This window comes from Hippoglossus stenolepis, chromosome 2 (genome assembly GCF_022539355.2).
Source record: "Hippoglossus stenolepis isolate QCI-W04-F060 chromosome 2, HSTE1.2, whole genome shotgun sequence".
Taxonomy (NCBI): Eukaryota; Metazoa; Chordata; class Actinopteri; order Pleuronectiformes; family Pleuronectidae; genus Hippoglossus; species Hippoglossus stenolepis.
This window is the reverse complement of record NC_061484.1, coordinates 825190-839834: the sequence shown is the minus strand read 5'-3', so window position 1 is coordinate 839834 and position 14645 is coordinate 825190. Positions and strand designations below refer to the sequence as shown.

The following is a 14645-nucleotide window of genomic DNA, read 5'->3' as shown; positions in this document are numbered from 1 at the left end:
GCAGTACAGCCACTTTAAATGTTCGATGCAATGGCATCTCTTTGTGTATAATGTTTGTAGAAATCTTTTTTGATCTGTTGTGTAATCATATGTTTGTGTTTATGTGAAGCAATCTATGCCTTGGGATGCAAGACGAATTTCAGAAGAGATTCTGACAATCAAGTCTAATCTAATCTAAAATAAATAAGTGCAAAATAAGTACAAAACCACCAACAAGCAATCTTAAGTCATTATAGCCTTCAACCAAACCTCTGAACATATACACTTTTTGCAGAAAGTTAGTAGCATGGGGTTTCCAACAATGGTTTTGTTTCTGTCTCCTTTACATAGCTTATTGTAGAATTTAAGTGGGTTCTCCCAAGATTGTTGTTGCTGTGAAGTAACATAATCAGCTGTCGCACCCCTTTTCACATCTGGTAAACAGACAAATTAATATCAGTAGTGTTGATTTTTTTCATTATCTGAGAATGGAAAGGATCACACTGCTAGAACAGAAAAATAGTCTTCCTAAACATGTGTGTACCAAAATTAAATATGGGTATGTTTACACATTTATGCATTTGTATTCTGCAGCTTGTTCAAATTAGCACAGGCATGTTTTTTATATTTGTTTATTTATCGACCTGGTTATTGTGTACATTACAATAAGTGGGAATTACATTCCATATCTGACCACATGGACAGTAATAAGAGCCATTTGTGGTCATTGAATGCCCTCTAGTTGACGTGAGTGTAAACTACACCGACTGACATTTAAATGATACCTGTGTTTACATTATTTCTAATCATGTTTTATTAATATTTATTAAAAGCCACACTCAACCACATTTCCACCATCCACCTTTCCAACTATTGGAAACCAACCTTCGGGAGATTTCCTAAAGCTTTGTAATAGTTTATAACTACTGTGTCTTCCAGTTATGGGATGGTCTGACTTGCCATAATTGTATGAGTGTGTGTTTCCCATGTATTTAACTTTGCTAAAAACTTTCTTTCTGTGTCCATGTGAATCACTGCCCACATTAATCCTGTCCAAAAATGGAAATAAGCTTTTCAACCAGTATTTTTGTAACTGGGAATCAAGTCCATGTTTGTTGGTATTTATGTGTTAATCTGGGTGTGGCACAGGACGTTGCCACTGGGGGTCTCCCAACACAGCCAGACACAAACCAATCAGGTTTCAACATGCTTTAGTTCATCATCTGCCAAATCAACAAACATTAATTCAAAAATAGCAACTGAAATCTGTCCCCCGTGGCAGCTCTCTTAGCCTCCTTTTAAACTAGGGAGTAATCATTCAGCCAGGTCTAATCGTGGCTAATTCTAGCCAGGCTTTAATAAGCCTTGTGTCCGCCACCTGCATGCAGCTCAGAATAATCGATTGTAGAAAAGAAGATATAATGTCTCCAAAAGAGGCCAAATCCAGTGCGGTGTGTTTTTTCTGCAGTAGAGCCTCAGATGATGTTTGAGCTAAATGAACAATTCTAACTCATATTTTCAAAGAAAGGAAACATGTCATAATCAACAAGGCAAAGGAGACAGCATGGTACTTGTCAGACAGAGATACTTGCATGAGCATACTATCGAGACTTATACTGAGATATTCTAAATTGTGGAAGGGCATCGAGATTTCTCTCTAAGAGAGGTAAAATGCTTTTAACTATGAAGATGCTGCTGGCAAGGGGGACGAGACAAGGTCAATTACTAAGAAGTCATCCAAAGAGTTGAAGAGAAACCAGCTTAACACTTCTGAGAGGGTGTTGAAAAAGCAAGGGCTACTTTGGTCACCATGTGTCAATGTTATACCAAAATAAATTGTACGGGTAAAATGACATGACTTAAGGCATCTGTAATATCTAGTCTCTAATTAAATTTCTGAATGTACATGGCTAGACAACACAGCCAAAAAGAAAGGAAAAAGATAGAGATACATTAATATCATTATGATTATAATTATTCATATTATTATAACCATCATTATCATTCTTGTTTGACAATATTGATAATTATCACAATTAATGTTATATTGTTCATTTTTCTTTTAAGATTAAAGAGAGATTATTCATTTATTTATCTCTCTATCCTGGGTGAAGGCTGTGGTCTTAAAATTCTCTCTATGGGCAGAGAAGGACCTTTTTTTAAAAAGAAATTTTCACAAATGTGTTGTTTCAAGGACAAGTGGCATAAAACAGAGTTTCTAATACTTGGCCCTAAACACCTTAGAGACACATTATCTAACGATATAGCTGCGCAAGACTACATTGCCCTTGCTTCCAGTGAAACAGTCAGGAACTTGGGAGTGATCTTCGATCCCCATTTGTCCTTTAATTCTCACTTGAAACCGCCTTTTTCCAATTGCATAATATCTCATGAATCTGACATTTCCTGTCTCAAAAAGATGCAGAAAAACTAGTCCACGCCTTTGTTACATCCAGACTTGATTATTGTAATTCCTTATTATCAGGCTCCAGCAGTAAGTCGTTAAAGACTCTGCAGCTTGTCCAAAATGCTGCAGCACGTGTCCTGACAAGAACCAAGAAAAGAGAGCACATTTCTCCAGTATTAGCTTCGCTACACTGACTTCAGGTTAAATCTAGAATAGAATAAAAAATTCTCCTCCTCACCTTCAAGGCCCTTAATAATATGGCACCATTATACCTTAAAGAGCTGATAGTACCTTATCACCCCACCAGAGCACTGACCTCCCAGAATTCAGGCTTACTTGTCGTCCCTAAAGTCTCTAAAAGTAGAGTAGGAGTCAGAGCTTTCAGCTATCAAGCTCCTCTCCTGTGGAATCATCTCCCACTTTCAGTTCGGGAGGCAGACACCATCTGTACGTTTAAGAGTAGGCTTAAAACCTTCCTTTACGATAAAGCTTATAGTTAGTGCCGGTCCAGGCTTGTCTTAGACCTGCTCTTAGTTATTCTGCTGTAAGTCTAGAATGTCGGGGAACACAAGTCACATGGAGCTTCTCTTTCCTCTTTTCCCTCATTATCACATTAATATCTCATCAATACATATCACTGACTTGACTTCTTCCCTGGAGACCTTGTGCTTTATCGTGTGAAGATCCAGGACCGCAACTGTGGCCACATCGTGGATTATGAAGGTGGATCACGAATCAGAGATTGTGTTGGTGGATCGTGGTCATATTGGTGTATCGTGGATCGTGTTGGCAGCTGATCGTGGATAGTGGTGGTGGATCATGATCGAGGTGGCAGCTAATGGTGGATCATGATGGTGGATTGTGATAGCTGCAGTGGATCATGACAATGGATTGTGGATTATGGTGGCATCTGATTGTGGTTGTGGATCCTGACCGTTGTGGAAGCTGATCGTGGACTATTATTTTCAACAAGACTGCTTAATATACAATATGCCTACTCACATACTCTACCAATACTGACAATAACCCCTCAATTCATTTACTTTCCATTATGTTACAAAATGGTCACACTGCTGTTTGGCATATAGGGTCTTCCTTTCCTCTTAATTGTAGGAGGTAGTCTCTCTGGCCTTTTGAGTGGAGGTGCCTTGTTCCAACAAGCTCTTCTCACTTTTGCAGTGCTTAGAAACAAAGAAATAACAAATAACCAAACAAATATATTGTTTATACAACATGGTGTTATATAGGAAATATATTTACAGGGAACATTGCACATATTGTAAGTCATTACCTCAATAGGTCAAGTGCTTATCAATCTATCAACAAATGATCAATGGTAGCTTAATCAATGGCAGCTGGATCTTGGTCTTCTCCATCACCACAGTATTGTTTAAACTAACTTGTTGGAGGTGGATGTATGCTTTGTCAATAAGGCTCCAACACTCATGCCTGACTCATGAATCCACCTGGGTTCAACGTACTCCTGACAGAGTTCAACAAAATATTCCTCATACACATGATTGCAGTCAGGCCACTGTGATAGAATTCTCCCTCCTGCTATTGACAAAAGTATTGAGCAGCATTTGTGTTGGTATAAAAAGTTCTATAATAGCAGGCAGCATTTTCATGCTTGCTCAACAAAACATATCTACTACCCGGTACTCACCACACCAGGTGTCTTAGATGCATCGCGTCGTGGACGTGGACTCGCTCACTTTACACTTTAACAATAAACACCAGCACTGATCACAAGTTATTAGGACACATACAGGACTGATGTTTACTTTGTGTTTGTTTGATTCGACACATGTTTAAACCTGCTACACAACACGAGACCTAACGTGATGCGCACAGTCAGGATATCAGGGTTAAAGTGACGGAATGATCCGGAGTCATGATCTGACACCATCGATTAATAACTAAATACATGTGATTATTAATTCGTCTGTAGAGGGACAGAGACCAACACACACACACACACATACACACACACACACACACTCCTGCACACAGAAGTTTCTTGCAGCAGATTATGACACTACACAGTGTTTTAACTTCATTGTTGCAGAAGAAGAGACGCCCCTGAATTCAGTAGGTTTTTATAGAGATGATGAGGATGAGAGGGCGTCAATTTCATAGTTTTTTAATACATTTGGTCAATGCATTAGTAAATTAAATTATTGCTGTCTATCTACTATTTTTATTTAAATAAATGGAATTTTAATATACTATGCATTTAGTCAAAAGGGTGTGTGTTTAGATTTTCTAGGACAGCCAGGCCTTCATCATTTTTGCGTACGCATAGTCTGAGGACATTCCAAATTTTTCGCAGAGTACAAACAAATTTGGGTACGAACATATTGATGAATCCCAGATTCGTGTGTCAAACGTTCGTACGCACCGCTTAAGCACAGATTTGTGCGTACGCGCTGTTAGTAAATGAGGCCCACTGTCTATTTCCCTGTGTTTTCTCCAACATTTTCCTCTTCACTACTGTGGAGCATTTGTTCCCAGTTTATCTCCTTGCCTGGTTGAGTGTCTCAGGCCTGGTGTGTCTGACCTACTTGCTACTCTCCCACCAAACCATCACTGCTTATCATCTCTCTCTGCCGCTGCCTGCCTCATCGCAGTTCTCCCACTGGGAGCTGCTCTAGCAGACTTCCTTGCCTAGCTCATTTTGAATCCAGCCCAGAATTGCAGAGAGAGTGAGAGAGAGAGACTGACTATTGGAGGGAAAAACAAAGTTAGTGACCGACTGTGTCCGAAATCACTCACTAAATGATTTTGCAGCAACTTCTCTTAGCAGGCCAAGACTGTGGTCCTTTAATTTAAATAAGAAGTTTGCCAAGTCCTGTCCTTCAATAGCCTTCAATATTATCAGGTCCAACCGAGTCCAAAATTAAACTACACTGGGCCTCAGAAGAGCGCATACCTAGTGCAAAGACCTAACAGTCCCTTCATGAAACCACATTTAATCCTCTAGATCTGGATTTTTATTTTTAAGTCCTTGATCCACCCTCTGATTTGGATCTGCAACAAAAAGTAATGGATTCCTGATTGAATCCCTCAACAAAATTTCTGAAATAATATTCTCATCGCAAAAAACAATAGTAGTAGATTTTGCATAATCCTGCAAACAGACAAACGCATATAAAAATGGAATCTCACTGGTGGAGGTCATGAATAGCATTTTATTTTAACTTTCAAATATAATGTTCATTTGAAGATATTATATTGACAACTTAAAAGATGTTCAAAACATTCTCAATTAGAATTCCGTTCTGAGAGTGCATAACTCCACCAAGGCTAATGTTCTATCTTGCAAACAGGACTGTTTGTTGACACAGGCTATCAACAAATATGTAAAATGCAGCCTGATATCACATGTTTGAATTCCGCTCACTCCAAACAAAAACAAAAAACTCTGCACCCCCCCAATCAATTTTATCACCAGCCGCCACTGACTGGATGTATCTCCTAACTGGATTATGCATTTGAAATAATGTGTGATAAATATAGACTACATTTGCATCAATGTAGGGCAAAGACCCAACTAAAATGGTTTACACACTGTAAGAGTTTAAAATGTTTTATCAGAAACTACAAAATGGCTGGTGACAGCATTAGTTGAAACTAGTGTGTAATAAAACATCAACATAACGCAGCAGTGCAGAAACACTCATGGGGCAGATAAGGAAACATCTAGTAAATCAGTTATGAGTGACTTATACTAAGAGAAGCACGTTGATAATCCTTATATGTGATGTGATAAGACATTTCCAATGTGCAGTTAACAAAGAACCATAATTCTGGACATCTGGACATCTGTCTAAAATACTCATGCACTTTAATTCAAGTTTTTTATAGCTGCAGCATGTTTTCTGGAGAAATCATGCTTGAACCAATAGATGTACTGTTTTGGACATCTTTGCAACATGTCGATGTGTTTATGATCTGTGATGCCCCTTACGTGAATGAGTCGTAGCCCCTGCCGTTATAGAGCACTGTTTATTCAAAATGTAATAATACGGAACATAAGAATGCGAGTCCTAATTGGCGATTGCCAATTTCACCACTGCACTTCCTTGGGCCCCAGCAACACACCAAGTTTAACGTAGATCAGATGATTTCAATGATCATTCATACATAAATACATACATCAATATGTACAGAGATTCATCACATTATAGTAAGATGTAGAACCATGTTGTATTGGACACAACCAAGAGCACAATTTAGGCAGTTACTGTGTTCACATGGTTCATGCAATTAGCCTTAACTGGAAATCATTGGTGTAATCACTGTTGTTGTTACTGAAGATCCACTTTTGAAAAACAACTTACAAAATTTCAGTCAAAATTGATGAGTTTAATAGAAAATGAAGTTATACCAGAGGCAAAGTCAGAAGTGAAGAGTGGTCATTTTCACATTTCACTCAGTAGTTGACATGTCTGGGAGCCGTTCTGTGGTAAATCATTTTCACTTGATTATAACATGAAAATATCATAATAACCACAAGTGTTTATTGCAAAAATTATATGAATCCATGAAAAGAAATGGAAGCATATAAATTGACATTTTCAGCTTCTCCTTACCTGGTGTTTATCACGTCTTGGGCATTTATCATGTTGAAGGAGAAGCCTTTCAAGACACCAGCTAGCTTCTATCTAGCAGCACAAATAACAGCTTCCTTGTGAAAGAAAGTAGCAGACTTGATTTATTAAAAGCATACACTATACATAACAAGAATCACATTAATACTGCAATTAATATTGTTAATATTATTATAACTATCATCATTAAACACTAAAATGCAGCCAGGTGCAAAGCTTCAGGCTGAAAAGTTCTTCTGAAAGAAAAAACTAAAAGTGACATGCAAACACTCTCTTCATCCATTCTTCATCCTCCTCGTCTTCATCCTCCTCTTCGTTGTCATCGTCAGTGCAGTATATGTATTAAAACAAAGGATTCTGTTCACAGTTTTTTCCACCTCACAGCAGTGAGCGCTCCCTATTGGCTCAGGTTTCAGTATCAGCAGCTGCCATCGGCTGAGGAAGGAAAGCTCTGATTGGTTCTCCATCGGTTTGGCACATCTTCCAGTTGGCTTTCGAACTCAAGACAACAGTATGTGTATGTGTGTGTGCAAATAAATGTGTATAAAATATGTCTGTGTACTGATGTATTGTATAGGTGATTGGGGATGTGTATTTGTGTCTTCATTACTGTATTAGTATGTTGACCTATATACAGGGATAGGCAGTATAAACATTTAAAGGGACCCTCATGTGGCATTATCTTATCGATGACAACAAATTCATTTCACGAATCATGGTTCCACACACATGCACGCACGCACGCACACACGCACGCACGCACGCGCACGCGCACACACACACACACACACACACACACACACGTGTGTGGAACCATGATTCTTGCATGTCCTGCACGACACTGCAGGTTTACTGTACAGTCGTTTGGCGACAGCAGACTAACACTTTATAAGCAAAATTTGCTTTTGTATTTCCCGACAGCACATATTTTTCACTTCAGTCAATATCATAGTGTATTTCTCACATGTACAACTATTAACAATAGTAGATATAGTAAAAAATAAGGATTGTGATAGAAAGACTAACTAAACCTACGGTTATGTAACACAATAAGCAGGTAATATTTACCAAACAAAGATGTTCTGCTGTAGCTGTAGATGTCTGTGCTCTCCACTCTCATATTCCTAATGTTCCAGATAACATTGATACTTAGCTTAACAATTTGAGTCCAGAGCCTCGACACCGATAAATGGATGAGGTAATGCTCACAAGTTGTGGATGCACTGCCCAATAGAAGTGTTGACAATATACATACTCTTGTTTTTAGCCAATCCCTGTGTAAGGCGCATGTGTTCTTATAATGTGTGTGTGTCAGTCCATGCATTTCTCAGGTCTACTAAAAGACTCTACTAATAAGGGATTTTCAGGCAGAATTAAGGAAAACAATTAGGAATAACATCATATTATTAACTGCTCTAGCAATTACTATAATTTCATTGATGTGATTTTTCAGGACATTTGTTTTTGTTCGTAGCACATAGTCAAGATTCTGGTTTTCTGCCTATGATTCCTGATCACATCCCTGATTAATGCTGTTATTGCGTTAATGTCAGCATCACTGTCCTAATTGTCTATACAAGATTAGTCTCCATGGCAAAAAAATGTACTGAGCAATTATGCACGTTTGTTTAGAAAACTGTCCCCTGTGCTTGTTTTTCATGAAATTGTACATTTACCAGCCATCACTCGCTGATGGTCAAGTGATTTTCTCCATAGGTGGGCAGGTCTTTGCTGACGCCTGACAGCCAAGTGATGGGAGGACAACATCTGTCCAGTCTTTCTAGGCTATATGTTAAAGAGCGAGATCAAGAGTCCTCAGAGAGTTATGATTGGTTAAACTCCAGATTGAAAGTCAGGGCAGATCAGCTTTGGTGAGTGGTAATTTGTCTCAGAAGGAGATGACAAGCATTTCCATTTCAGAGGGGAAGGAATATATGTCTTGACTGGCTGTAAGGCACTGACTCGGGTGTGGTCAGGAGAGGTCAGTCATGCTGAGGCTCATGGGTAATCCTGGACGGAGGTAAGCCACCGGGACACGACCATTCTCACTGGTCGATCCTGTGATGGATAGACGAGCTTTGGAGCGCATTGCATCTGTGAATTTCATCTGTACAAGGAAAAAATGTGTTTGTTAAATTTTAATCATAATATCAAGACTAGATAGAGAGCTACTTCTGGTCAATCATGGGCTAATGCTGAGTAATAACACTGCAGAAATTGTTCATTATTATGGGAAATATGCTTATTTGCTTGTTTCCAAGTGAGATGAGAAGACTGATGTGAATCTCAGGTCTAGCCAAAATGTAAAAACAGGGAAAAATAGGGAAAGCTCCATTCCTTACTTCAACTATTTTTAAAGGAAAAAAATGTGTATCCATTCATCTAGCACTTCTGACGTGTCTCCAGCCATACAGCAGTTTACAAGCCCCCGTCTGTTCACAAGATATAAGTGTTGACAACAAGGGGTTGTATTCAACATGACATGGTGGGTAAATAGAACCGTTTTTCATAATCAGTTGTAGATGCAGATGGTGACAATATCCATCTTAATATCTCAATCTCAAAAAGAGAGCATAGAAGCTAATTTCCTAAAATGTTGAACTATTCCTTAAACACATTGTCACATCCATGTGAAAATAAACGAGTGGTGTAAAAGTTAAATGTGCAATAGAAATATAACCCACTTTAATGTTGTTTGAGAATATAGAATGAAACATGAGCATGATGAATGAAGGTATAATACACAAGTTATTATCTCTGCATCACGTTTGAAATACTTACAGCTGAGTGCTGTCCCCTCTAGAAATCTAAGCAGTTCACTCCTGAATTTGTTTCATGATAGTGTTGCACACACCGTACATTTACTGGTCAAGTATCAAAAATCTGTAGTATATCCTTTGTGAAGGGGAAGGTTGATTTACAATAAATATTTATGTTATATTCAGGAGTAGGATTTCCAGATCTCCATAGACTGCTGATGTCAGGCATATTAATCTTGTAAGGAATCAGGAAACCCAACTGTATTGAATCCATATTTCCTAGGCTTAATTGAGTGCTACAACATTGTTAAAATTGAAATAATTGAATTATAACCTGACACACTTCGTTTGAAACCTTTATTTTTAAGAATGAAGATGTAATTTTGATGTAGATACCCGTGGGGTCACTATTCTGTCTTGCTCACGGAGTCTGGTATAAGAGCAATGAAGAAGACGAAGTCAAGTGATGTATTGCATAGGCAATTAGGGATGTTAATGTCTGTCTTTGTTACTGCGTAAGTGTTTACCCATATACAGGGATAGCAATGAACATATTTAAAAGACACTCCACCCATTCAGTCCCCATCAGCAAGTGAACAGAGAAGTTTATTGTTATTGTTTATTGTGAGGTTCTGAAGGAGTGTTGTCAAGTTACCAGGGGATGTCATAGTCATGTTGCATTGACATCCCAACAGCAAACGATGCAGGCGGGGAAGGACAGAAAACAGAAGCGGGGGAAGCGAGCTGGGCTACACACTAGGCTAAAGGCTAACTCATACAGACCAGCGATCTCTGTTCCTCAGCAACTACAGGTCTCTTAAAAACAAGATGGATGGGATCAGAATGAGAATTACGCCTCATTGTGTCACTATCATCACAAAGACCCGGCTGAACAACCCCCCCCCCCCGGAAGTGGCGATCGAAGTGTGTGTTTACAGAGCGGCCAGAACGAGGGAAGAGCAGAGGGGGAAGTGTATGTCTTTACGTGCACAGCAGGACATTGTTTACGAACACTGCTGCCTAGACCCAGAGCTCCTCATGGTTCGGTTCATTCTTCCAAGGTAACTTACAATAATAACAATTATTGCAGTATGCATTCCCCCACAAGCTGAGGCTCAGGTAGTGCTTGAAAAGCTGCATGATGTCATCAACAAACAGCTGACAGCTCACCCATAAAGTGTGATCATTGCAGCAGGGGACTTCACTTTTGCAGATCTCAAACTGGCCACGCCCAAACATCATAAAAATGTGAATTTCCCAACCAGTAAAATAATAATAGCAATCATGCAGCAACAAAAATATATTTATTACCTCAATGCTTTGAATCATGCAAATAGCTGTATCCTTGTTTCACTCCTTCCAAAAAAATCCTGGCAACAGTGCGGCTTTTGTCAACAGAGGCGCCAAAATCAACTAAAATTAAAAGTTCCTTGTAGGAGCTTTAATATGTCGGCTATTTAAAATGTGTGTTAAGCAATTGATGCAAAAGCTTTGTAATTTAGCTCGATTGTTGCCATGATGGAGACCAACATCTGTGCTGTGTGGCTGTGTCAGTCCCATATGGTGAGATAAAAAATCATCAAACCATCAAAATTATGTGGTTGTGATTTTGATACAAAGATTCACGGATTTGTTCATCAGGAAACACTAGCATGATAGATTAACAATCAGGTCTACAGTGAACAGCCTGCCTCCTCCTCCTGTAAATATAAAATCATCAAGGCCAAAGAATTATTACTAAACAAGAAGTCTTTGCTCCGAAATAAACAAGCAAAATGAAAATGACTTTGACTTCAATACATTTTTGAAAAGGGAGAAGGGGTCCCTAGTGCTGTCTATCACATGGACCTTATATATGACAATAATTGTGAATTCCCGATGATAATTTGACAATTTTTAGTTTTTTTTTGACAGGGTTGGTCAGAAGTATTAATAGTATATTTTTCAAGTGTATTATTCAGTAGAGTAAGAAAAAATAATATATTCCTGTCTGGTTATTTTACTTTAGTAAAGTCTTTTCAAATTTACTTTGATTTCCCAGAAATGTATGGGGTGCGTGTGTGTGTGTGTTAGTGTGTGTGTGTGTGTGTGTGTGTGTGTGTGTGTGTGTGTTTGTGTGTGTGTGTGTGTGTGTATGTGTGTGTGTGTGTGTGTGTCTGTGTGTGTGTGTGTGTGTGTGTGTGTGTGTGTGTGTGTGTGTGTGTGTGTGTGTGTGTGTGTGTGTGTGTGTGTGGAGGAAGAGAGAGGGAGAAAGTGAGACACTAGGAAAATAAGTACCTACAACCCACAACAAAATTTGCTGAAGACACTGAATGGAGCAAGACTGACTGTAGCATTATGTCATGAATGAATCGAGAATGTGTGTAGAATCCATGCAACAGGTTGAATTGTAGCTTGGAGGGAAGAAACCTCTTACATTATCTCCTTGATAATAAGAATATTTATTATCATTAGAATATTTCCACGGAGGCAGATGTTACTGCAGCATCTTATGTTGAGCTTTTGTTGCACTTAATTAGTTTCATTTAGAAACCAAATATTATGACCATAACATTTGTTCCCTAAAGGAGAGAAAGTACAATACATATCCTTTCTCTGTGTGGCCCTATCTAAAGACCTATGGTGACATCCAGCATTTAATAAGGAACACCTAGAAACACCTGATTATTCAGGCAATCCAATCAGCCAATCATGTGGCAGCAATGCAAAGAATAACATCCTGCTGATATAGGTCAGGAGCTTCAGTTGATGTTTTGTGCTGCCAGATATGCTGGTTTGAAGATTTCACATTTACATGTAGGGTTAAAGGCAGAGGATGTCACACCTTGTTAAAGCCCTATGAGACAAATTGTGATTTGTGAATATTACAATTATTACTATTATTATTATTAACAATAATACCTATTATTAAATAACTATTATATGAATTGTCGCTGCTATCATTAATTACATCTTAACAATCTTACTGTTTTCATTATAACTAGTCAGAGCTGAAACCCGATGGTCCACAAGTATTTCTGGTCTCTCTCTCTCCTCGCTCCCCCTCTCCTCCCCCTCCCCTATTTCTCTCTCTTCTCTCCTCTCTTTTCCACCCATCTCTCCTCTCCTCTCCTCTCCTCTCTTTACCATTTTTCCCTGCTCACCCCAACCAGTCGAGGCAGATGACCTCTGACATTGAGTCTGGTTCTGCTAGAGGTTTCTTCCTGTTAATGTGTTTCTTCCTGTTAATGTGTTTTTCTCTCCACAGTCGCCAAAGTGGTGCTAGTTGTGTGAACTGTTGGGTTTCTCTATACATTTTAAGGTCTTGACCTTCTATGTTAAGTGCCTTGAGATAATGTATAATATGATTTGGCGCAATACAAATACAATTTAATTTGAATTGAATATTCCACTTCCATATTATGATTTCATAATTTTCCAATTAAAATCTAGGATATGCTGATCGTAGGAGCATTCTTTGGAGTGTTAAGTGCATTCGAGTGAACAGTTTGTGACACATGACATCTTGCCTGTTTAAGGTCGCATCTGTGCTTTGAAAAAAAAAAAGCAACTTGAAAACAATTTGTAAGGGGTACACATAGATGCATATTCAAAAAATGTCCACATTTCTGGATGGAGACCGAAGCACGCTTACTTTTCAAAGACATTGAAAGACTGGGATATGAACTGACTTGAAGACACCTAAAGTCAAAATGATGGCAGAATTAGAAGGGGAAATTATTGGACAAGTTCCGGTTCTCCATCACCAGAGCAACCCTCCCATCCATTACAGGGCAGCTAGAGCCTCAGAACGATCTTCAACTACAGCCTCAAGGACACTGCTGCCATCAAGAAAACTAGTGAAGAGCTTAAGGCATGGCTCACCAAGGTAGACAGGTCAAGCCTGCCAGGGAGTTTCATGGCCTGGATTTACCAGCACTCAATACTACCCCGAATGCTGCAGCCTCTGCTGGTGTACACGGTGCCCATCATCACAGTTAAGCCTTTGAAAGAAAGATCAGCAGTTACTTTCGCAGGTGGCTAGGACTGCCACATGGCTTCAGCACTGCTGCTATGTATAGCACCAGTAACATCTTACAGCTCCAAATTAGTGTTCTCACTGAAGGGTTCATGGGGTTATGGACACAGGAAGCCCTGCAGTACAGGGAATCCAAGGACCCAAAAGTGGTAACCATAGGCATCCAGGTTTGAACAGGCATGAAGTGGAATCTCTGGAGTTGGAAGTCTCGACAGAGGCAGAAGGCACTGGTTGGATCCATTGCAGTAGGACAAGCTCGCGTTGGGTACTTCACAGCAACCAGGGTTGACAATACCCAGGGAAAGGAGCGGCACACCTTATTCAGGAGAAAGAGCAAGCAGGTGCGGAGGAAGTTCGACTGAGCAGAATGGTGAGGTTGGGACAGCAAGTGGCATGGATGAGACATGAAAGTGCACTGTAACGAAAGATCTCATGGTCTTACATCTGGCAAGCAGACTACGATCGGAAAATGTTCTTTGTCAAAGCTTTCTACGTAGCCCTACCCAGTCCAGCAAGCCCTGGTGTCTGGGGCAAGAGCAAAGCACCTTCTTGCCCCCAGTGCTCTGGAAGAGGCTCTTTGGAACACCTTCTCAGCAGCTGCCCAAAACCTCGGAGATGGGCACTATCATTGCCACCATGACCAGGTCCTTACTGGCTCATGGATGTGGACCAGGGCAAAACACTTCAGATCCAACCCAGATAACACCACCACAACTGCGGCCTGACATGAACTTGTTTCAGACTCCACCAAGAAACTGATCATACTGGAACGAACAGCAATCGGGGAAGAGCATAAGGATAAGGCCCACAAGAGGAAGCGTGTCAAGTACCAGGAGCTGGCGGATCCATGCCAAAGGAAAGGTTGGCAA

The 14645-nt window shown here is 39.6% G+C and overlaps 1 protein-coding gene across 4 annotated transcripts in view; it reads right to left on the bottom strand.

The window, feature by feature from the left end:
- Positions 1 to 6375: 6375 nt before the first annotated feature.
- The window catches only part of LOC118118864 (glutamate receptor 2), a 59620-nt gene continuing 51350 nt past the window's right edge, over positions 6376 to 14645 (bottom strand). For 2 of the 4 annotated variants that reach the window (XM_035172331.2, XM_035172338.2), the window contains exon 19: positions 6376 to 9106. In XM_035172331.2, the coding sequence (XP_035028222.1) occupies positions 8972 to 9106 (135 nt within the window). In that variant the 3' untranslated portion in view covers positions 6376 to 8971. The remainder of the gene's footprint in view (positions 9107 to 14645) is intronic. The other 2 variants (XM_035172349.2, XM_035172321.2) reach the window with 1 other exon arrangement.